Source organism: Portunus trituberculatus, chromosome 17 (assembly GCF_017591435.1).
Source record: "Portunus trituberculatus isolate SZX2019 chromosome 17, ASM1759143v1, whole genome shotgun sequence".
Classification (NCBI taxonomy): Eukaryota; Metazoa; Arthropoda; class Malacostraca; order Decapoda; family Portunidae; genus Portunus; species Portunus trituberculatus.
Genome location: NC_059271.1, coordinates 13,817,258 through 13,841,929, shown reverse-complemented (window position 1 = coordinate 13,841,929; position 24,672 = coordinate 13,817,258). Strand labels below are relative to the sequence as shown.

The 24,672-nt window shown below is 40.3% G+C and overlaps 1 protein-coding gene across 10 annotated transcripts in view; it reads right to left on the bottom strand.

The window, feature by feature from the left end:
* Window positions 1-24,672, bottom strand: part of LOC123504736 (SH2 domain-containing protein 3C-like) — a 315,439-nt gene that overhangs the window by 2,775 nt on the left and 287,992 nt on the right. For all 10 annotated transcript variants that reach the window (XM_045255494.1, XM_045255495.1, XM_045255499.1 and 7 more), the window contains 2 exons: window positions 24,335-24,503; window positions 9,203-9,409 (listed from right to left, as the gene is read on the bottom strand). In XM_045255494.1, the coding sequence (XP_045111429.1) occupies window positions 9,203-9,409; window positions 24,335-24,503 (376 nt within the window). The remainder of the gene's footprint in view (window positions 1-9,202; window positions 9,410-24,334; window positions 24,504-24,672) is intronic.

Genomic DNA, 24,672 nt, shown 5'->3' with positions numbered 1-24,672 from the left:
TTGATTGGATAAACGGTAGATGGCTGGCAATTCTTTGTCAGAGGGCATGATTTGGGTGAAGGCTAGGCTGCTACATCATGATCTTATTTCTGATACTGCATCTGACTCCAATGATGATTTTAAAGCAAGTAAGGGATGGTTTGGGAATTTCAAGAAAAGAACTTGAATTCATTCTGTTGTGAGGCAAAGTGAGGCCACAAGTGCTAACAGAGTTGCCACTGAGAAATTTGTGCCTGAATTTAAGAAATTTGTGGATAAGGAGCACTTAAGCCCACAACAGATCTTTAATTGTGATGAAACTGGCCTGTTTTGGAAAAAAAAAAAACTACCAAACAGGACCTATATAACAAAGGATGAGAAGTGTTTGCCAGAACACAAGCCCATGAAAAACAGGCTAACCCTGCTTCTATGCGTCAGTGCTAGCGGCGACTGCAAAATTAAACTGCTACTTTTTTAAAACTTGGGTTTGGAACGAATTACCCGATTTATAGGTATCAATAGTCAAACTTTTTAATACTCGAACAGTCATTTGGAATGAATTAAGTTCGAGTATTGAGTCTCCACTGTACTATGAAAACCTGAATCATTATCTCTCTGGCTTTTGAGTGTCATCTTTTCGATAAGTCACCCTAAACATCAGAATGCATTTAAGCCTCGTTTATTCGTACCTCGTATATCTGGATTTCAGTTTATTTGGACACTGTCCAGATAATAATTTGATAATTTGAATCCAGACGGCCAGGAAATTAATTCAAACAATGCGTGCCTCCTGTACTCCCAGAAAGAGCTAATAGATGGCAACCGACAATTGTAAACAAGTCTGGGCAACACTCATAAACTCAGTGCATCAGTGAACAAGTTTGTGTATTTTTCAATAACTTATGTCTCCCAAGAGTATTGTGTAACTGAGTGACCTAAACTGTGACTTACAAGCTGAAATTAATAAGATAATTAAAGAAAGGAGCTGGAGTAGTGAGTGTTTGTGAGGAGTATGGTGTGGCCAAGCAAACCGTGTTCGACATTAGTAAATCAAAAGATAAGCTGGTAAAATATTCTGCTAAATACTGTGTGGATGCATCATCAAGTAAAAGTGGTAAAGGTGCACCAAAGAAAAATGTAAGGAATGGAAAAGATACTGCATTAGATGCCTCAGTTATGAAGTGTTATGAGAAGCAGCGATCGATGGAAATCAATGTCTCCAATGTTGTGGTAATGGTTTAAATATGGTTTGGCAGTGTGCCAGTTTGCTGACACTGGCAAAACATCCAACTGGACGATCCGCCAGTGTGCTAATTTGCCAATACTGTCTATAAAACATAAATGCAATTACTTACTTGTCGGTGCATTGATGATTGCCAATGAGCACTGAATCAAGGAGGTTGTTTTGAGGCCACTTACCATATATTTGACCTTAAAATACTCCTAATACTCGTGATTTTACTCTCTCTCTCTCAAATTATTTTCTGCATCTTTGATTGTTGCACGGTTTGCCAAAGCTTCAATGGCGAACTGAAACATTGTTAAACCATCTGTTACTGTCACTGTCCATGATTTATTTTCCCTTGCACTTGGCTATTACTGTTAAGTTAGTTTCTGGATTAAATTTACTTAGATTAAGTTTGTTTTAATTTAATTGGTCAAGGACTAATATATTACAGTGGCTGCAAAAATAAGTGTACATCACTGAATTTTGGTTAGTAAAACTATATAATACAAAATAGGGCAATTTTATTTAGAATTTTATCTTATAATTAGTATTTGGACATACTTTCCTTTTACTTCAGAACACTCTGAATCCTCCTGGGCATAGAAGCAGCAATGCTGGAGAAGTAGGAGGCATCGAAATAGATCCCTATCTTTTTCAGCTCCTTCGTCATGTTCTTGACGGTGCTGGGAAGTGAATTCTCCAGCTTTGTCTTCATTACTTGCTGGGCGTTTTTGATAAGTTTGAGGTATAGGGAGTTGCCTGGCCAGTTGAGAACACGTATATTGTTTTCACCATGAACTCCTTGACAGCCTTAGTCTTATATGCTGGTGCTAAGTTGTGCATAGAAATATTCTGCTTCATGAATGCTCCAAAATGTCAGCATGTGGTCCTCCAAGACCTCAATATAATTAGTTGCCTTCATCATCACTTTCTTAGGAAGAAAGTAAAGTCCAACAGAGCCCTTGTGACCAGTTAATACTCCCCACATCCTAATACTGTCTGGCTGATTGACTATTTTGACAGTGTAGTGAGGGTCATAATGGAACACATTATCGGGCCTCCTCATGACCTTTGAGTTGTTTGTGACCAGCTAGAATGAGCTTTCATCACTGAACATTACTTTCTGTCAGTTTTCCAATGTCCACTCCTTGTATTTCCGCCAGAAATCCAGAGGTCACTTTTTTCATAGCCTCCATCAGAAGCGGTTTCTTGGCAGCGTGGCGTGCTGGCAATTTTAAATCCTTTTGAAGATGATGTTGAATAGTTTGCACCGAGACGTTCTGCAGAAGGTTGAGACACTCAGGAGCAGCGTAACAAAACGCCACTCTATAGAAGCTCTGGAGGCGTACTGAGGCCAGGTGTATAGTCCCACCATCCTAAATTAAAGGCTAGGGTGGGGTCAGGTAGCAGGACGCACCTGTTTATAGTATTGTCATATTTCCGCAAGAAGTTGCTATGACTTCTTTTCTTTCTCCTCTTTTTCCTTCTCCCCTCCTTCCCTCCGCTCTCTCTCTCTCTCTCTCTCTCTCTCTCTCTCTCTCTCTCTCTCTCTCTCTCTCTCTCTGTTTATATTTCTTTGCCTCCTTGATAATACTTTTCATGCTATTGTGCCCATATTAAAACTTTAACATTATTCCCACACCAGCCAATGGGGTAAAAATATCAGCACATTTTTTTAAAAGGTTTCCCCGATAGGCCTAAATCCTCACCCTGGGTCACTCAAGAGGACGTGACCCGGCCTCATTTGATCGCCAATGTATTTTCTATTTTCACACTATCAGGTAATATCTTAGTTCCATTATGTGGCATTTCTTGACATTAAACTCCAACTTCCACTTCTTGCTCCATTCATAGATCTTGTTTACATCTTCCTGCAACAGCAGACAGTCCTCTCTGGTTTTGATAACTCTTAGCAACTTTATATCATCAGCGAATACATTTATATAACTGTTTATCCCAATGTGAATGTCGTTTACACAAACTTGTGGCACTCCACTAGTTACTTTACCCCAAGATGAGTATGTATCTTTGATCACAGTTCTCATTTCCCTATACTTCAAATAATCACTTGTCCATTCGAGCAGTCCTCCTACACTGCTGGTCACAGCGGAAGGCGCGAAAGGGACCACGAGTTCCTCTCTGACCAAATTTCATTCATCCCTTCTTAACTCTTAAATATATGGCGGGATTTGCTGTATGTCGCTATCTGACAACTCTGCAGCTCTAGTAGTCAAAGTAAATGATATGTTTTCATAGTCAACGTTCGCTTGTGGATCATGTGCTTGAATTTGAATTTTCTTTCGTCCCCCCTCATGGCCCCTTTTTGTGGATGTGTGTGCTTACCATTGTGCCCTGTTACTACCTATTATGGGACCTTGGAAACTAATTGGTAAGGCCCAACTCTCTGTCATTTGTGCCTTAGTGAGGGAGAATAAGTCAAATCGAGAGCATAGCTCTCAGAATTGTTCAACGTTAGACCAAAATTTATCGTGAGGGAGGAAGAGACGCTTCGCCACCACCTTATAACCCTGAAGGGCGTAAACGCAGTGTGACCCACAGAACTCTGAACGTTATTCAAAGACAGCTTGAGGCCAACGCTATCATACACAGCAAGGAACTTAAGCCCAGGAACCCTCTTTACTGGCTGGGTGATTGAAAGAAGTATGCATAGATACGTGAAAGGCGATATATGATACCGGAGTTGCCGCTCGGTTTCAAAACCTTGCTTGACACAATGGTCACCGTAACAGTAGACTTGTATTTTGTGTCTCAGCACAAAGATTGGGACTTAGGTAAGTGGCATAGAGTACTTTGGTCAGATGAGGCAAGCTTTCAGGTTACAGACAACCAGAGAAACCATGTGTACCGCAGACTCTGTAGTAACCCATTACAATCCACGCTACACAACACGCACATTAAAACCCAGATTCTTTGATGGTGTGGGGTTGTTTTTCTTACTATAGTCTTGGAAAATTAGTGTTTTGCCTAAGAATGTTCATATGAACCAAAATAACTACTTTGATCTAATTCTACATGAGTTAGATGAATGTAAGGAAAATTGCAATGCTGATACCTTCATGCAAGATGGTGCACCGTGCCATAGGGCAAAGTTAATTGTTGAATGGTTTGATTTCTGCACAGTTAACCTTTTAAAACCTTGGCCCGCAAATTTGCCAGACCTTAACCCTATAGAAAATATCTGGGCGTACATAAAACTAAAGCTAAAGGAGAGAGATACCTCCTCCCTCCCATGCCTCCAAGCCACTATTCAGGACATATAGGACAATATTGACGCTCAGTATCTCCACCACCTGGGTGATTCACTTCCCATGAGACTTGAAAAGGTCAAGAAGGCACTAGGGCACCCTATCAATTACTAGTTTTGGTGAATACCCTCATTGGAAAACATTTTCTGTGTCATTAATCTCCTTCACAGGATGTCATAGGTACCTCGCCTTCCGCTATGACCAGCAGTGTATGTACTTTAGTTTCCAAAGAAGTCTTCCGTGAAGGACTTTATCAAAAGCCTTTTTAATAATGTCCAGGTATACTGTGTCTACCCATCCATCTCTGTTTTCAAGTCCTGCAATAACTCTCGAGTAGAAGCTTAATAAGTTTGATACACATGACAGCCCCGTCCTGAACCCAAATTATCTGTTCGATATGACTTCTCTTCTACAAATTTAACCCATTTTCTTTGATAATTATTTCACACAACTTCCCTACAACACTTGTAAGTGACACTGGTCTATAGTTTTGTAGTTCAGTTGCCTTTCCTCCTTTAAATATTGGTATTATGTTGGCTCTCTTCCATTCTAGTGGAACTTTCCCTTCATTTATTGAACTTTTAATTATTTCCCAAATTGGATCCAGTAATTGCTCTTTACATTCTTTTAACACCCAGCCTGATACACCATCTGGCCCCATTGCTTTTCTGACTTCCAACTTATCCAATAATCTTCCAATATCCTCTTTGTGCACTGCAATCTCCTGTAATCCTTGGCAATCCAATGTCCTATTAGGTTCTGTGAAATCATCTTCTGCAGTGAATACCATTTTGAAGCTCTCATTCATTTTTTCACACATTTCCTTCTCTGTTTGGTATGTCTTCCCTTCTTTAATTATTTTTTCAATTGTTTCCTCATTCTTTGTTTTGCCATTTATAAACTTGTAGAAAAGGTTGGGTTCATCCTTGCTTTTATCCACTACATCTTTCTCAAACTTTCTTTCTTCCTCTCTCTTTATTCTAATATATTAATTTCTAGTATCTTTGTACTGCTGAATATTATAGTCAATTCCCTGCTTTAAGAGTTTCTTCCACGTTTTATCTTTTGCCTTTTTTGCTTGTATGCATCTAGCATTGTACCAAGCATGTATTTTTTTTTTCTGAACTCTATAAACAGGAACAAACTTATTTACTCCTTCCTTGTATTTCTGTAAGAATGTCATATTTCTCTTGTACAGTCTTCCTGCACATAATATTACTCCACTCAATATCAGCAAAATAACTCCTTAATTTTTCAAAATCTGCTCTTGCATAATTTAATCTCTCTCCTTTATAGTCCTCTCTGTAACTTATCTCATCTTCCTCCTGCATTTGTATCTCTAATATCACATGATCACTTTTCCCCATTGGACTAAGGTATTGTATGATTGGAGGGGACTCTGGTTTCTTTGTGAAAACTAGGTCAAGCAATGATGGTTCTTCTTCTCCCCTGTACCTTGTTGACTCCTCCACCCACTGGTCCATTGTATTAACCATAGTTAATTGTAACACTTTCTCACTCCACTGCCCAGCATTATCCATTACTTCCATCTCTCTCCAGTTTATTTTTTTTTACAGTTAAAGTCTCCAACTAAGAGTATTCTTCTATCTCTGCTTATCATGTTATTTAGGCACTTTATTACCTCTCTTTGCATATCTTTATATTCTTCTGATCCCCATGTATTAGTCTTTGGTGGAACATATGTAACTATAATTTTTCTTTTCTTCAAATCTTCTGTTCTGATTGTTACTCTCATTATTTCCATTTCCTCACCATACTGCACACCCTCCACACATATACAGGGTGCGGCAACTTAACTTCCTTTTTTATAATGCGTGGCAATCTGGGTGTAGAAGTAGTAGTCTCGTATCCAGAACCCTCCAGTTAAAATTCTTCTTCTCTATCTCTGTCCTTCTCTCATTTTTTTCCTTAGCTTCACTTCTTAACACTTTCTCCTTTTCCCTTTCCTCTAAGTTCATATCTCTTTTTATCCATATTTCCTTGTGATCGACATCATCGGCCAACTTCCCTTTTCTAGCCATAATTTCTTCTACAGCCACTTGAGATCTCATTTTCACTTTCATTGGTCTCTTACCCCCTTAACTGTACCTTCCCAGCCTAATCACTTCCTCCACCTCCTGGTCAAATTTTTATATGCTGTCTTGTACTCGTTTGATAACAGCTTTGGCCATTTCCCTTTTTTCACGTTCTCTTGTGAATTTATTTGCATTTTTCTTTTCCCCCATCCTGAAGTTTTTTTTCTTGTCCACTGCATCCCACACCAAATCTTCCTTTTTTCTTGATAACTTCTATTACAGTGACTTTTGTGTTCTCCTGAATTTGTGTCCTTAACACTTCTGAAAATTTTACTTTTTCCTTTTCTTGTTCCTGCTTCCATTCATTTTTGAGTTCTTTCAACTTGTTATCACCTAGATCACCTTCTGCCCTGTGTGTATTTTACCTATTTGTATTTACCTATTTGTGATTATAGGGCCCAAGCTGTAGCTCTCTATGTCCTGTCTCTTTGTCCACACTTGTCCAATTTTTCCTTCATTTGACTGACACTCGCCGCACACACCACATCCATGCTCAGTTTGTTCCATGCATCAATGCTCCGATACGGGAAGCTATACTTCTTGATGTCGCTCGTGCAGGAGTCCTTCAGTATTTTCTTTGGGTGTCCTCTTAGGTAATTACTGGATGCCATTGTGCTCAGGTTCTCCCTATCCAATATGTCCACTCCATGTACTATTTTGAACATTGTTATCATATCCCCTCTGACTCTTCTTTCTTCCAACATGCTTAATTCCAGCCTATTTAACCTCTCCTCATATGGTACCTCCTTAAAGTCTGGTATCATTCTTGTTGCTAACCTCTGCACTCTTTCCAGTTTCTTGACATGTTTCTTCATGTATGGTGACCAAATTACTGATGCATATTCCAACTGTGGCCTAATCAGGGTGGTCAATATTTTCTTTATCATGTTCTTGTCCAGGTAATTAAATGCCCATCCTATACTTTGGAGCATGCTGTACGTTTTTCCAAATATTCTATTAATGGGCTTTTCTGGAGACAGATTACTCTGTACAGTCACTCCCAAGTCTTTTTCTTCACTGACTTCAATTACAGTCTTCCCCCCCAGCTGGTAGTCTTTATATGGTCTATATTTACTTCTACCCATTCTCATTACACAGGTTTTGTTGGTATTGAATTCCATTTTCCACGTCCTGCTCCATTCATTTATTTTGTCCAAGTCCTTCTGCAGTATATTACAGTCATGCATATTCCTCACTCTCCTCATAATCTTTGCATCATCTGCAAACATATTCATATAACTTCTCACTCCCTCTGGCATGTCATTTATATAGATCAGGAACATGATGGGACCAAGCACCGAACCTTGGGGAACTCCACTGGTTACCTTCCTCCACTGTTGACTTCACCCCCTTCACTACTGTCCTCATTTTTCTACCTGTCAAATAATTTCTCATCCACTCCATCAGATTTCCCCTTAATCCTCTGATACTACTTAACTTCCACATCAAACCAATCTATTTGGTCTCAATTTAGTCTCCACTATACACATAATATCTGGTGTGTGTGTGTGTGTGTGCACAATTTATTGGCTCTACAACAGGATGAGCTACTCTCTAAGGATGTCAAATGTTTGCTGATAGCATCTATCAATGGTCAGCACACCCAGCCATGCCATAATAATAATCATCAGTTGCCAATTAATCTAACAGAAACCATGACATTCATAGATACTGTTTATGTTAATCCAATCATGGCTTTGATTTTGAATTCCTTTAACACATTATGTTTTATATTTGTGTGTGAGTTAATTGTTGGATCAATAAATTAAGAGTGGCTGTATTTTAAAGCTAGTGGCAGTGATAGTGAGGGAATGGCCATATTACAGCTCCTCAGGGCCCCGTGAGGCACCAGCAATAAACCTGTAGTGATTAGTACCATAGTCATCTAGAATAGAAAGTAATGTATATTCCTGCCATTTTGGAGATCAGAAACAAATGGAACTGTGTAGAACAGGGATAGTGAATTTTGTTGTGATACGAACGTACTTAAGTGAGGGAATTGACCGACCATCACACAAGGTCTTCATGTTGTGGTTTGTCAGTGATGCACCCTTCATTATTAAGGGGGTCGTCTTATACACCGGTGATAGCTCAAAACCTAAACTTTTCTTTAAAAAATTGGGTGTCATCTTATAGCCCAGCATATACAGTAATGATCTCAATCTGGGGCTGTTTTTTTCTAAGAAAGGATAATCCAATAGCCTTAAATTGTACTAAGTCCAAAAAACTCAGAAGAGTGTCCAGAAGAAATAATGTAGTAGTAAAGAGAAATGAAAATTATAAAATAAATTTTTTCCTTAGTGGTAGTTTTATTAGTAATAGTTATATACTTGTCACATTTTCTTCAGACAGTCTTTGAGTTATTTCTGACTAGTACAGGTTTTTGAGGCCTTTCATATGCCTCCAATATACTATTTGAGCTTTGTATGTAGCCATATTCCAGAATAATTTTGAAAATTCACATTAAAAATTCAGGCATTTTCTACATGTTAAATTAGTCCTACTCTTTTGAAAGCATCATTGTGTGATTATAAGGCATACATGCATTCATTCCTTCAATCTGCATTCTTTTTCCATTAGATGTCATCAACTAATTTCCATTCATCCCACTTCATGCCACAAGTCATACTTACATGTCTGTGCATTGCATAGATGTCGTTGAGGTCCCTCTCACAAAGCAGCAGGAAAGGCAGCAGGTGAGGTATGGTGGTGTTGGGTGCCTGAGGGTTGGTGCACTCATTCATGGACTTCAGGGTAGATCTCAGCTTGGACTCAAAATTGTAAGCTGAGTCAGTGAATTTTTGTCTCACGGTGTGCCAGGTGTTGGTGAGGCGTTGAATCTGAAACATCAAATGATGTTTTAGTTGCACACAAAGGTACTGTATTTGATGGTTCATTAGATGCATCCAGTTTTGGCAGACATTGATATGAAAAAAAAAAAAAAAAAAAAAAAAAAAGCTCTGAATATGACGTGAAGGATTTCACTTGACAACTGAAGACTCTCACATGCATTTAGATCATTATTAGATCCCAGTATTTTGCATTTAAAAAGTTCATTATTTGCTAGTAGCCTACATACCAATCCTGTTGTGAGATGGTACCTACCTGACATATGGTGTTGGCAGTGACTGTGAGAGACTACAGGGGTAACAATCATATTTTTCTTTTACCATGACTTTACATATAATTCTAATGTACTATTTTATAACATCATCAAAGCCAAAGTGTAACAATCCAAACAGTAGATAATGCTACATGAAGTGTTTTGAGCCCACCTTGGATTTGATATCTGCTACATGAAGTGTTTTGAGCCCACCTTGGATTTGATATCTATCTCAAATGTGTGACTTTAGCATATTACCGCTACGTGGCAGCTTCATTCCTACTTGAGATGTAAGGAACCTGAACACCAGTCTGGTATTACCGAGCTACCTTCCATACCAGCCACTTTTACATTCTGGTCAACTACCAAGCTTGAATTTACTCTCTCACCAGAGAGAAGGAAGTGTGGGGAGGAAACTCATAGTGCCAAGCATATGGTCTGAGTTGAGTGTTAGGGTAGAGGTTTCACTCATTGACCCTCCTTGGATAAACTCAGGTAGTGAGGGAGGAAGTGCACCAGGTTGATTTGTTAGGTTAGTGGGATATTGTGGTGTGTGAGTGAGTTGTCGGGTGCTGTGATATTTCAGCCCCAGTTGTTTTGTGTGAAGTGATCAGGTGGATCATTAAATGTAAAACATCAAGCAAGTGTTTGTGTAGCGCTCCTAGGCTCAGGTGTTGTTGTGCTCCATCTGTTCACACCCATGCTGAGCCTCCGATACGACTGTGACCTCTTGCATAGCTAAGCTACCACCCCTGTAATGGGTTATACCACTATAAAAGGAAGTGTGAAAGCAGATTTACCAACCTTATTTTCTAAAATGTATTTTTATTTCAAATATTCATTACATTTCCAAAACAAAAGAAAGTGTGGAAATATCTTTCTATTTGTCGTGAAAATGATAAGTGCAATTTTAATTGTATGACAGAGCGTCTTACCTCAAGGAGTAACGGCATCACACTAATTAGAATGCAGTGAAGCTTGCCTGTGTCACCTGGTTCGGTATGTAACTGACTGCATTTGTTTTGGTACATGAAATGTGTGAGGTAGTCACTTAAGGGATTATCACAATGGCCTATGATACACAAAACAAGGAGCATCCACTCCAGACAGCTGGAACTTTCCCGAGATTAGTGGAGCAAAGTTGGGATGGCTTGATATCCATTCTGGTTCTCCATATGCTATATCCCGATAGAAAAATAAACATATGTAATAAAAACCTATTATTTAAGCTAAAAAGAACATGCATAAATTTTTCATATTGGAATATCAAATAATATTTTCTCAATCTATAAAGATGAAAAAAAAATATACAGTGGAGACTCAATCAATACTTGAACATCTAAATAGTTGAACTTTTCAATGGTGGAACACAAAAGTTCAACTTAATACTCGAAAAAAATATCTATTAGTCGAATGTCCGTCCACGTGGCTGTCAACAAAAGGTCTCTCCCTTCCCACTGCACCGCCCCATGCGCCCACTGGTCCACCGCAGCCAGTTGATCCTTCGCTGTCTTAAGAATAACATTGTCCTGTGCTTTCTCTCCGTTTTTTTTTTTTTTTCCCATTTAAAAGCTTACAATGACACCAAAGAGGCTTGTTTGTGGTGAGAATAAGCCTACAAGAAAGAATGTAGTGACAGCCATCGAAAGGTACAGTGGAACCATGCGTGCTTTGGGATCCGAGGATCTCCAAGCGCATGGGTTCGAATCCTGTCCACGGTCCGAGTGTAGGTTGGGCTTCCTCACTCAGGGCAATGGTTTCCTAGCAGGTGGGCTTTCAGATAGGAGGTACCCCAAAAAGTATCCCCTTTAGCTCATAAATTCCCGTGAAAAGCCCACATGGTATAAAAAAAAAAAAAAAATACAAGAAAGGAGGAAGAATAATCAATCTTGCAGCTGAGTACTGTATGACTAAATCTACAGTAGCCACAATACTGAAGAAGACAGAACTCATTAAAAGAGCTCATGTGGCATTTGGTGTGAAAAGGCAATTTAAGCGACTAGCGGCAATGGAAGAAATGGAAAAATTGTTTGATTGGGAAAACCAATGGCAGATGCCTGGTGATTCTTTGTCAGAGGGCATAATTTGTGCGAAGGCTAGGCTGCTGCATCGTGATCTTATTTCTGATACTACATCTGACTCCAATCATGATTTTATAGCAAGTAAAGGGCTGTTTGTGAATTTCAAGAAAAGAACTTGAATTCATTCTGTTGTGAGGCACGGCGCGCCCGCAAGTGCTGACAAAGTTGCCGCTGAGTAATTTGTGCCTGAATTTAAGAAATTTGTGGATAAGGAGCACTTAAGCCCACAACAGATCTTTAATTGTGATGAAACTGGCCTATTTTGGAAAAAAAAAACTGCCAAACATGATATATATAACAAAGGAAGAGAAGTGTTTGACAAAACACAAGCCCATGAAAGGCTAACCCTGCTTCTGTGTGCCAATGCTAGCATTGACTGCAAAATTAAACTGCTGCTTTTTTTCTAAACTTGGGTTTGGCAATGGCTGGAACAAATTACCTGATTTATAGGTATCAATAGTCAAACTTTTTAATACTTGAACGGCCATTTGGAGTGAATTAAGTTCGAGTATATTGAGTCTCCACTGAATATATATACAGTAAGTCCTTGTTATATGGTAATTCTTTATATGGTAAATTCACAGTTACGGTATTTGTAAATTACTACCCTCGATTCGATATACGGTAAGAAAAATTCACAGATACGGTATCCGCTCATGTCATCCAAGAGGGCCCAGCGCGGGGGACCAGGGTGATGACATCATCCACGCCACACCTCCCCGCCACCGACAGTACTGACTTTAACTAGACCACCCTTGGTGCCTATTATCTTTTCCCCTCCCCCTCTTTTTTAACTGCATTACAAATTATTTATATGCATTACTAATTAAATGAATAAATGGAATATTAAAGGGTCTATTGTAAGCACAAATATATTCATAATAATCATGGTAAATACTAAAAACCTACTACAAGCGGCGAGCCATGCAGCAACTGATAAAGGGCACAGATGGGCCTGGCAAACCCACTCTCAGTGAATGGTGGAAGTCGTAAAACATCAAGCACGCCTTAGATAACATCAAGTCATCTTGGGATGAAGTGAAGACATCTACCATGAACTTGGCGTGTCACTCACAGTACTGACTTTAACTTGACCACCCTAGGAGCCTATTATCTCTCCCCCTCCCCCCCCTTTTTTTTTTAACGGCATTACATATTACTTACATGCATTACTAATTAAATGAATAAATGGAATATTAAAGGGTCTATTGTAAGCACAAATATATTTGTAATAATCATGGCAAACACTAAAAACCTACTACAAGCGGCAAACCATGCAGTAACTGATAAAGGACACAGATGGGCCTGGCAGACCCACTATCGGTGAATGGTGGAACTCGTATAACATTAAGCACGCCTTAGATAACATCAAGGCATCTTGGGACGAAGTGAAGACGTCTACCATGAACTTGGCATGGAATAACGTATGGCCAGAATGCACGCATGACTTCCCAGGCTTCGCTGAAGATGACATCGGTGTGATCAGAAATGACATAGTGAATCTGTGCCATAGGGCTGGCTTCAATGAAGTTGATGATGATGATGTTCAAGATCTTTTGGAAAGCCATGCTGAATCTCTCTCAAATGATGAACTTATACAGCTAGACAAGGTATCACAGGAGGCAGAAGAGGGAGACAAGGAAGAAGAACCTGTACGTGGCCTGGACAACAAAACACTTAGAGAATGTCTCGGTGGTATCGAAAAAGCTCTGGAAACTCTGAAGGAACGTGACCCAAATCCTGCCAGGAGTAGCAAAGTTGCTCATGACGTAGAGAAAAGTGTCAAGATTTATCAAGAAATCTACGATGAAAAAACAAGAAAAACTAAACAGTCCTCCATCTACTCCTTCTTCAAGCCAGTCAGATGTGCCGTCCCTATCACCCCTGCCGACTCTGCTACAGCTGGCCCTTCCTCAATATCATCTTTCTTCAAACCATTGAAACGTGCCGATCCTGCTACAGCTGGCCCTTCTACATCTGCTTCCGACACTGCAGATGACAACGTCTTGTCCTTGTCTGCCCACTTGGTGGAAGATGAGTAAGGGCTGAAATCCCTACTGTCCCTTTGCCTCGAGGACATCATCTGATAGAATACATGGCGATTGAAAGGTAAATAAAAACAGTTTGTTTACTTCTTTTGCGCAGTACTTTACTTTTTTTTTATGATTATTTTCATGTATTTTCATTTCTGTATGGGTGACTTGACATGCTGGAACGCATTCCCTATTATTACATGTTATAATGGGTTTGGTATACGGTAAATCTGATATGCGGTAAGGTTTTCAGGAATGCATATGTATCATATAACGAAGACTTACTGTGTATATATATATATATATATATATATATATATATATATATATATATATATATATATACAGTCAACCCTCGGCTATCGCGACTTCAGTTATCGCGTTTTATTGCTATCACGCACCCATGAAAAGCTGCTAAAATTTCATTATCGTGACCTCAGATGCCTGCTATCGCGCGCCCAACCATGACGTCATAGGGTATCTGAGCGCTCATTGGCCAAAACCGATACCAGAATTTTGGCTGATTCCGATACCGATACCGATACCACCTAATTGGGCAGATACTGATACTACTATCGATACTGATACCACCGATACCGATACTACTACTTATAGTGATTACTGCACTGGACACCAGGATGAGTTGGTGGACAGCGATCGTTATCAGATGGGAGGCTTCGTTTTGGGGGATGCTGTAAGTCCTTCTGAAAACGTTTGTGAAATAGGAGCAATTCTAGAAGCTTTTTGAAGCCATTTGCAAAGGTAAATTACTCAGTAATCAATATCTTATATCGAATATATCACTAAGTAGTAAATTCCTTTTAGGTATCGTAAGTATCGGCATAAAATAAGCCGATACCGATACCGATGCATCGGTACATCTCTAGTAAATACAATGAGCTGATGTAATTTTTTTTTATGTTAAAACCTTGACATGTTTTAATTGGTACCAATAGAGAACGCCAAGGACAGGGAGCAGCTTCACCAATTGCTTCGCAGCTTCTTGCAGAGCCTGATAGAAAACCTGGCGAAGACCCTCCTGCCAGGCGAGACTACCAGCAGGACACTGACCGGTGTCATAGGGAGATGCAACAGGTTCTTCACGACCCTAGAGAGCGCAACCCAGGCCACCGACAGCGACACCGATAAGACGAAGAAATGGTACAGGAGAGGAAGTTGAAGTTCCTGCAATGGAACATTTTCAGCCTCAGGAGCAACAGAAACTTGCTTCATGCCGTGCTAATAGAGGACCAGATTAGTGTGTGTCTACTACAGGAGACACTGGTTACGAATCCAGAGCAGGTCAAGCTCCCTGGCTTCACTACACACCATCTCCTGGTCGGTGAGAGAGGTGCAACGAGGGGCTGCTTGATTCTTGTGAAAGACAGCATTCCACACAGGGTGATTGAGCAGCCCATACGCTGTGGACAGGACGTTGAGGTCCAAGCTGTCACTCTCTTCCTTGACGGGACAGAGCTACACGTTTATAACGTGTACAAGCCAGGGCAGGCAGAGCTCGATCTCAGCGAACTGCTCAGTCTGGCGGAAGAGGAGGAGGTCCTCATTGGAGGAGACTTCAATGCCCACCATGAAATCCTCTACTCCAGAAGTCCGACCAACAACGCAGGACGCCACCTTGCAATGTTAATGGAGGAGGTTCCAGGAGCCAGACTGCTTAACACAGGTGAGCCTGCATGGCAATCCACTGGAACTCACCATTGTTTCAGCTGCCCTAGCTGAAAGAGCTGGCTGGTCTGTACACCCGACTCTTACTAGTGACCAGTGACCACTTTGCGGTGGTTACCACCCTAGACTTAACAACACCACACACACAACCTGATGCACCTAGGTGGTGCTTCAGGAAAGCGAATTGGGCCACCTATCGTAGAGAGATGGCCACTTGGTGGAGAAACTACACACGCACAGACGATATCGACCAGTTTGACAGCGACTTTACAGATGCACTAGTCAGCTCTGCCAACATGGCGATCCCGGTCACCACCGGCTTCAAGCCACCGACCAAAAACTGGTGGTTTCACAATCAGCGCGTAAAGGAAATTAATCACAGGGTGAACAGATTGCGGAAAATTTTCCGCAGGTCACGCTCACAAGCCAACCTTGAGCTTCTCAAAGAAGCTGTGTCCCATGCGCCCGAGAAGAGAAAGAGGCCAAGTGGCTAGAATGGTGTGAAGGCTTCAGCCAATCAACATCACCCAAAGACCTCTGGGCCTGCCTCCGGCGCGCGACTGGAGGGGGGACGAAAAAGATCCCCGCACACCCTAATGCCAGGGAAGAGGCTGAGAGGCTCATCCTCTCTTACACACAAAGAGACGACACGAGGCAACTCCCCGCAGATGCCCAGAGACGCCAGGAACAGCTGCTTCCTCAGCGACTCGCCCGTATCAGAGCGGCTAAGGAACGCCCAGCTTGCAGCCTTTTACGCTGCAGGAACTGCAAAGGGCTGAGAAAACTAGTAAAGACACCGCCACAGGTGAGAACAGAATAACATACACCATGCTGAGAAGCATGGGACCAGCAGGGGAGAGCGCTTTGCTCACTCTCGTCAATGCCTCCTGGAGAGCAGGAAGGCTACCGATTAGCTGGAAAACGGCAGTCATCCACCCCATTCCGAAACCCAAGGAACCAAATAAGACCAGACGTATCTCGCTGTTAAGCTGTGTAGCCAAAACAGCCGAGAGAATGGTTCTAAATCGTCTCAAGTGGAAACTAGGTGAACCACATGAGAATATATATGGTTTTGCAGAAAGGAGAAGCGCTGCGGACAGCATCGCCTCGCTCCTAGCGGAGATAAACAACAGTAGTAGTATGTATAGTAGTATAGTAGTCTTTCTCGATTTAGAAAAAGCATTTGAGTTGGCCTCACCAACCTCTATATCTGACAAGCTGGTAACGAGAGGAGTCAGTGGCCGCTTACTCAGTTGGACCAACGACTATCTCACCGACCGCAAAGCTAAAGTAAAATTCCAGGGCCAAGTCTGAAACGTTTACCAGTTTGAGAACGGCACACCGCATGGAGGAGTCCTAAGCCCCACGCTCTTCAATATCCTCATGGAAGCTCTTGTGAGCATGCCCTTCCACAGAAACGTCACTCTTCTCAGCTATGCTGATGATCTGGCCCTCGTTTCTACTGGCCAGGGAGACAGAGTTGCCAGAGCGCAGACTGGCCTTGATGCAGTAGCCACTGTATGCATGGACCTGGGGCTTAAGATATCAGCTGAAAAGTCACAGGCAATGGCCGTGATGACACCTACCCCTGATAGGAGTCTCAGCATCCAGGGTGTTTGCCTACAATGGGTGCCGGCGTACCAGTACCTTGGAGTTTGGATGGACCAAAGACTGACCTTTAGGAAAGAGGTAGAGTACCTCAAAGAAAGAACGAAGACGCGACTAAGCGTCATGAGAACAATAACTAACACTAGGGCTGGGGCAACCCACCGTGTGTTTCAACTGTATTACGGACAGGCTGTCCGATCCTTGATTGACTACGCAGCAGTGGGGTTAGTGTCCCTTGCTGATAGCAACAAGAAGAGCCTGGAGACAATACAGAGTCATGCATTGCGAACCATCCTCGGGGCTCCCCGATGGACCAATGTACTGGCCTTACATAATGAGGCTGGCCTACCTCCTTTATCAATGAGGATCGAGCAGCTTGCAGCCACGTTTGTTGCCAAAACTGTTACCAGCTCCATTAATAACCCGGCTCGCCGGCGCCTTTTTGTCACTCTCCCACAGGACCACAGGCTCTTCACGGAGAAGACTTGGCTGTGCAGCATGGTGCGCGCCACACAGCTAACACTCCATGACGTGGACCTGGTTGGAAGGGGGGAGGACAGACAGATTGAGGGCTACATGGATTCACCACCATGGACAACAGTGGCAGCAGCCACCATCCACACAACTACGCTACCATGCAAGAAGACACAGTGCCCGCGATATATGTTTCTTGCCAGGGCCAATGACACCTTTCTCCAGACAGGTACAGTAGGTGCTCGGGTATATTACACAGACGGCTCTGTAGATCCGAACACAGGTAGGACAGCCGCAGCATTTGTGTGCGGCGAGGAGAGACATGGAGGACGTCTGACCATTGCTCCACCCTGCAAACCGAACTTGTAGGTATAACCTCCGCTCTCTTACACGCCAGACAGCATAACAACACACACATAATAGTTTATACAGATTCAATGACACCGCTGCAGGCCCTAAGACGCACCCCAGTCAGGGATAACGTCAGGCTTATTACCATGACCAGGCTCCTGTTGTCTCGACTGAAAGACGAGAGCAAAAGGGTGACACTTGCATGGATTCCTAGTCACATACGTATTGAAGGGAATGAAGCAGCAGACAATGAGGCCAATAGAGCACTGACACAGGATCAACCGTCAATTAATGTTTCTCTTAGCTTCCAACAGATTAAGAAACTAGCACGGTTGGCTACCACACAGAGGGCACGAGAGCTGCGGAGAGATGCAGGGGCGCATTCCGCCACACTCCAGTGGCAGGCGCTAACGACCAATGGCGAACCACTAGTGTTACCAAACTCCATCACAAGGTGTGACAGAGTAAGTATACACCGATTACGCTTGGGTTATCCCACAGTCAGGTCTTTTGGTGAGGACTTCCAAGGAGAACACTGCAGGCACTGTGGGGACTTCTCGGAGGAACCTCTGATCCACTATTTGCTGGACTGCGAGGCAACGGGTCCGCTTCGAGCACTGGCAGCAAGGCACGGCCAGGTAGAGAACAGCGATAGATGGACATCTGCAGCGAGACTGGTCAGGTTCGCAACAGACGACTACCAGAAACTACTGGATCACATACGAAGGTATGCACCCCCTAGATAGTAGACAGGCACAAGCTGGACACAGATAGCCCCGAGTTGACGGTCACCACTCCTCCTTTCGACCTGTGATGGGCTTTGACTAGCTGGGGCCCCGTACGTATGTGACCAACATCGGGAATCAAGTACCAGGGGTCACTGCTGTGGGGCGCAAACTATCTGTGTGCGGCGCCCTCAAAAGGGAAGTGCATAGTTGCAATGGTGTGACAGGAGCTGGGACCTGATGGACTGCTGCCTCCCTCGAAAGCGCCAGGTAAGGCTGCCGCCCCACCCCATAGCTGTCATGCTGTGTTCAGTTTTGTCTAGTCTGTCTTGCGTTTTCCGTCCTTTCTTTTTGCAGCGACACTATCGTGATACCGACAGGCCACTTCCAGACACTTCACCAATACACTTGTAGGTATGATCCTCTAATTAGCACACAGACACAGGTTGGAGTGCATATGCATTTTACTTGACCAATTTATCCATTCCATATGTATGTTGTTTACTCAATATACTTTGATGCCATTTACTTCATTTGCGATTCAAAATATTAGTGTCAGAATAATGGAAAGAATATTACTTATACGGAAATTGCCATTATAGAAATAAAATACTTTTGTTTTATCATTTATTTCTCTTGAAGCAAGAGAGAGAGAGAGAGAGAGAGAGAGAGAGAGAGAGAGAGAGAGAGAGAGAGAGAGAGAGAGAGAGAGAGAGAGAGAGAGAGAGAGAGAGAACATTCGAGCGTTGAAAACACTGTCCCGTCGACGAACAGTGGCAATAAGCGGTCTGTGTGTATCCTCCCTGCCTCCTCCCCCTACCTCCCCCCTCCCATCCCGCTCTCCACAATGCCTCCAGATCCTGCCAGAAATCCATTTTTGTGGCGAAAAATACTTAGAAATATGGTAGCTACAGTAAATTTTGAGTTACAGAATTGTGAAATGAAGTATCTGTGACACATCTTTATAAAGTATATATCTTTCAGTGAAAGTCAATCGTTCGCTGATTTAGCCGCACCAGGAGACACCCTCTGAATGTGAATGCCGCAGTTTACGGGTTAAACGTGTTATAATTGGTTCGCTTAACGAAGGGTTTTTTAGGAACGTAATCCCTTCGTTAAGCGGGGATTGCCTGTGTGTGTGTATATATATATATATATATATATATATATATATATATATATATATATATATATATATATATATATATATATATATATATATATATATATATATATATATATATATATATATATATATATATATATATATATATATATATATATATATATATATATATATATATATATATATATATATATATATATATATATATATATATATATATATATATATATATATATATATATATATATATATATATATATATATATATATATATATATATATATATATATATATATATATATATATATATATATATATATATATATATATATATATATATATATATATATATATATATATATATATATATATATATATATATATATATATATATATATATATATATATATATATATATATATATATATATATATATATATATATATATATATATATATATATATATATATATATATATATATATATATATATATATATATATATATATATATATATATATATATATATATATATATATATATATATATATATATATATATATATATATATATATATATATATATATATATATATATATATATATATATATATATATATATATATATATATATATATATATATATATATATATATATATATATATATATATATATATATATATATATATATATATATATATATATATATATATATATATATATATATATATATATATATATATATATATATATATATATATATATATATATATATATATATATATATATATATATATATATATATATATATATATATATATATATATATATATATATATATATATATATATATACACAGGCAACCCCCGCTTAACGAAGAGGTTACATTCCTTAAAAAAACTTCGTTAAGGGAAACTTCGTTAAGCGAATCGATTATAACAAGTTTAACCCATGACTTGAAATTCCATTGAGAGTAAACAAAGCGAGAGTGCATCATAGTACAGTGAAAGGTTTAATGAAAATGAAAATTATGAAGTTAAACATTTAGGCAGTTTAATTTGTCATTATAATGTACACTAATGTATGTATGTACGTAATTTTATAATGTTGATGATCTTAAATTTATGAAGGGAGGGAGAGTGAAACGGGAAAGACACTAACTGGCAACCTGTGGAATGTAAACAAAGGGCGCATCATTGTATCACATACAAAACTTATGTATCACATTTCCACAAGGCTTTCCATTTTATCCACTGTAGTCACGAGTTCAGGTGGTTCTTTTAGCTTGCAAGGAAGATATGATCTCACCAACCTTCTTAATAGAGTCTGCTGACTTGAAAATGGTAGACAGTAGATGGAGTCAAGCCATGGTGGGAAGCAATGCTACTAGTTTTCTCACCTCTCTTGTGTCTGAATAATATCCAGCTTCACTTCGAGAATAAGAGACCTCCTGGTCTTCTTAGCAATGCTAGGCGACATTGCAGGGCGTTTTGGTGGCATGTAAAGCGAGGGAAGACGAACTGCTGCTGAGGCTGTTATTGCTTTGAACTAGGGGAGTGAGTGGTGCATGTTTTGTCCACAAGAGGCGCTGGTGTATTCAAAAAGCCTGTCAGCTTGCGTGATACGGCGGGGCTTTCAAACTTGGAAAAAATTACCTGGACAAAATTTCGTTAAAATGAGTTTGGTGTTCGTTAAACGAGCATATGGTAGTAAAAAGAAACCTTTGTTGTAACGAAATTCCGTTGTGTGAACTTTCGTTAAGCGGAGGTTGACTGTATATATATATATATATATATATATATATATATATATATATATATATATATATATATATATCATGTTGATAGTTTGCACTCATGGCAGCCATCCTCAACTCTAAAGTTGCTGTTGTGCACCTTTTGGTTCTTTTCTACAGTTGCCAACAATAGACGTGACCATGGGAAAACAATAAACGCAACTTTCCTTGCATTGTAAGTAACTCCTCCAACCACTACAAAACATCCACGGCATAAAAAAAAAATACCGTCTGTCAACTCATCCGAGGTGTCACTCAAATTTTGAAGGACATTTAAATCAACGGTCAGTCTTGATCACTCCTTTGTTGTAGTTAAAGGGCAGTGTCACCCTTCTCCGCAACCCATCTGCGCGACCTTGTGCAGCTGACAAATATCATCGAGCACAAATATTTGATATGTCAAAGAGATACATGAAGCGAGATGAGATAACAAGTGTGATTCAGTGCTACAAATTGGGGCTAAACAGCCACGAAACACGTGTGGAAACTGGTGCATGTACAGTGCGGCGCCTTGTTGCAAAATTCAAGACAAATGATGAGCGTGAGTTTCCGTGCCACAATTTTGGAGGAGGAAGGTGTCCAAAGATTTCTGAAAAAACTTTGACTGTTATATGAGTTAGAGAAAAAGCCAGATAGTACAGCAAGACAAATTAAAGAAAATAATGCTAGTGTTCTGCAAGAAGTGAGTGTGCGAACCATTCAGAGAACCGTCTGAAAAAAACTGTAATACAAGAATGAAAAGGCACAGCGAAGGAAGAGGCTTGAATTTGCATGGAAGTACGCGCCATGGACTGTTGATGACTGGATTAAAGTTTTGTGGACTGATGAATCTGTGTTTCGTGTGAGTACTACAAAAGACCTGAAGGTGTGGTGCTGCATGTGGTCTGACCCCTGTGACCCCAAATATACTGCGAAGACTCTCAAACATCCTCCTTCTGTTATGGTATGGGGTGCATTTTCATACGGAGGTGTGTCTGACCTGCATCTTTTTTCCAAGGGTGAATCAGTCACTAAGGATGTATATTTATGCTTTTTAAAGGCTAAGTTAGTTACTTGCTTTGCCGTCACTGGCGCAGAGGTGTTCCAGCAGGATGGACCTCCTTGCCACACTGCATACATTGTGAAGGAATGGCTGAGAGAACAAGGTTGAGGTGATATCTGACTGGCCACCAAATAGCCCTGATATATCACCTATCGAGAGAAGAAAACCCGTCCACCGAGGAGATATTAAAAGAGGCAATTCATCGGGCGTGGAATGCGATACCTGCGGCAACTCTGCAGAACCTTGCAGCCTCTCTCCCAGATCGTTTCTTTGGATTAAGAAAACGCAAAGAACACCTCATAAACAAGTAAAAGGTTAGTTATTGAGGCTACATATGCACTTCCAATTCACTACATGTAATTACTTAACAGTTATTTTCAGCACACAACTCGTTGCGTTTGTTATTTTTCCACATGGTTACGTCTTTTGTCACCGACTGTAAGATGAACATTTTCTATGTGGTTTTATATTATACCTCTGCTTCATGTAACCCTCAGTCTTCTCTCTGTATCTCCACTTTGATGCTGTCCATCCATCTCTTTTTCGTTATTCCTCTCCTTCTTCAATGTATATCCACATTCGTTTAACTAACTTTTTCGATCCACCTTTTTTTCCGTTTTTCATCTATTTCTTCCTTCGTATACTTCTCCTATTTACTGTCTTCTGACTAATTTTTTTCCTCGGTTAGTCTAACATATTCTTTTTACTTTTTCATTCCATTTTCTTTAAACTCACCTTTTTCTTTAGCAACTTTTAATTATTGTCAACTTTATTTTCATTGTCCTTTAATTCATCTTTCTTCATCTTCTATCAATTATTATTGTGCTTTCATTTTCACTATCATCTAACTTCTTCACCTCATAAACAAGTAAAAGGTTAGTTATTGAGGCTACATATGCACTTCCAATTCACTATATGTAATTATTTAACAGTTATTTTCACCACATAACAAGTTGCGATTGCTGTTTTTCCGTGTGGTCACGTCTTTTGTCGCCTACTGTAGCTTCTTCCTCTCCTTCGACAACAGGAAGTGCAAACCCAATTCCAGCATGAAGCACAGGTTGAGGTATAAGTGGCATGGTTTATTTCTGGTTTGTTTCGATTAGGCTTGGTTGATGGGCCATTTGTCTAGCATAGCAAGAACATGGGCACCTTGTGTATGATAACATTCCTGGTTTAACACCAGAACCATGACCTGGGTTCTACATACCATAGGCCAGTGTACCCCCTTTATGCAAATTCTTCTTGACTGGTGTCATTCTCTGTGAATTACTGGTAAGAAGCACCTATCGTATATTGTTACCTTGAAAGAAAGAGTTGTTTTGTGGTGTAGTACCAATCATCACTTTGTTTCCATGTGCAAAGATGTCTGGGGTTGGATTTTAGAGCCTTTGTTGCTATAGATTTACCACCAACCACTGCCTCATTTCCTGAGACTTTATTTGGAGAAAAGGTGCATCCTGTGAGCCATCAAATATGGTACTTAATTCAGTAGGTTTTAGTCTATGTTACTCACACCCCATCTATTTTATTGTACCAGATTTCAGTCTATTGATTTTCACAATCACTACCAATCTGCCTCTTATTACTTATCCATAACTGACATATCAATCTATATATTTAACTTCCATTACTTTCACCAATGATCTTGAGTCAGGCTACTGATGTCACTGAGAATGATGAGTAATGATACTCGTACGGTAGGCATTGAGTGTTTTTTTACAAGTTTCAGTAGGACTCACTTCAGGGAGACAAAGTCCCAACATGATGCCTGTGAAGCTGTATAGGTTCCCCATTGCTGTCTTGGTGTCAATGGCCACCTGGATCCAGCGATAGATTATTTCAGCACGCTCGTTCAGATCCTGCTCCATCATTATAGTGACAGCCACCAGGAGCTTCAGGCATTCTGTCCTAGAGGAGAAAGAAGAGAGCATTACATCAGTGCATCAGAATAGACAACTCACATTACTGACACTATAGAAAAAAAAAAAAAAAAAAAAAAAAAAACCTTAAGCAATTGTTACCTTCAAGCATTTGAAACCTTCCAAATTTTCATTGTATTTTTTGCTACATAAAATAC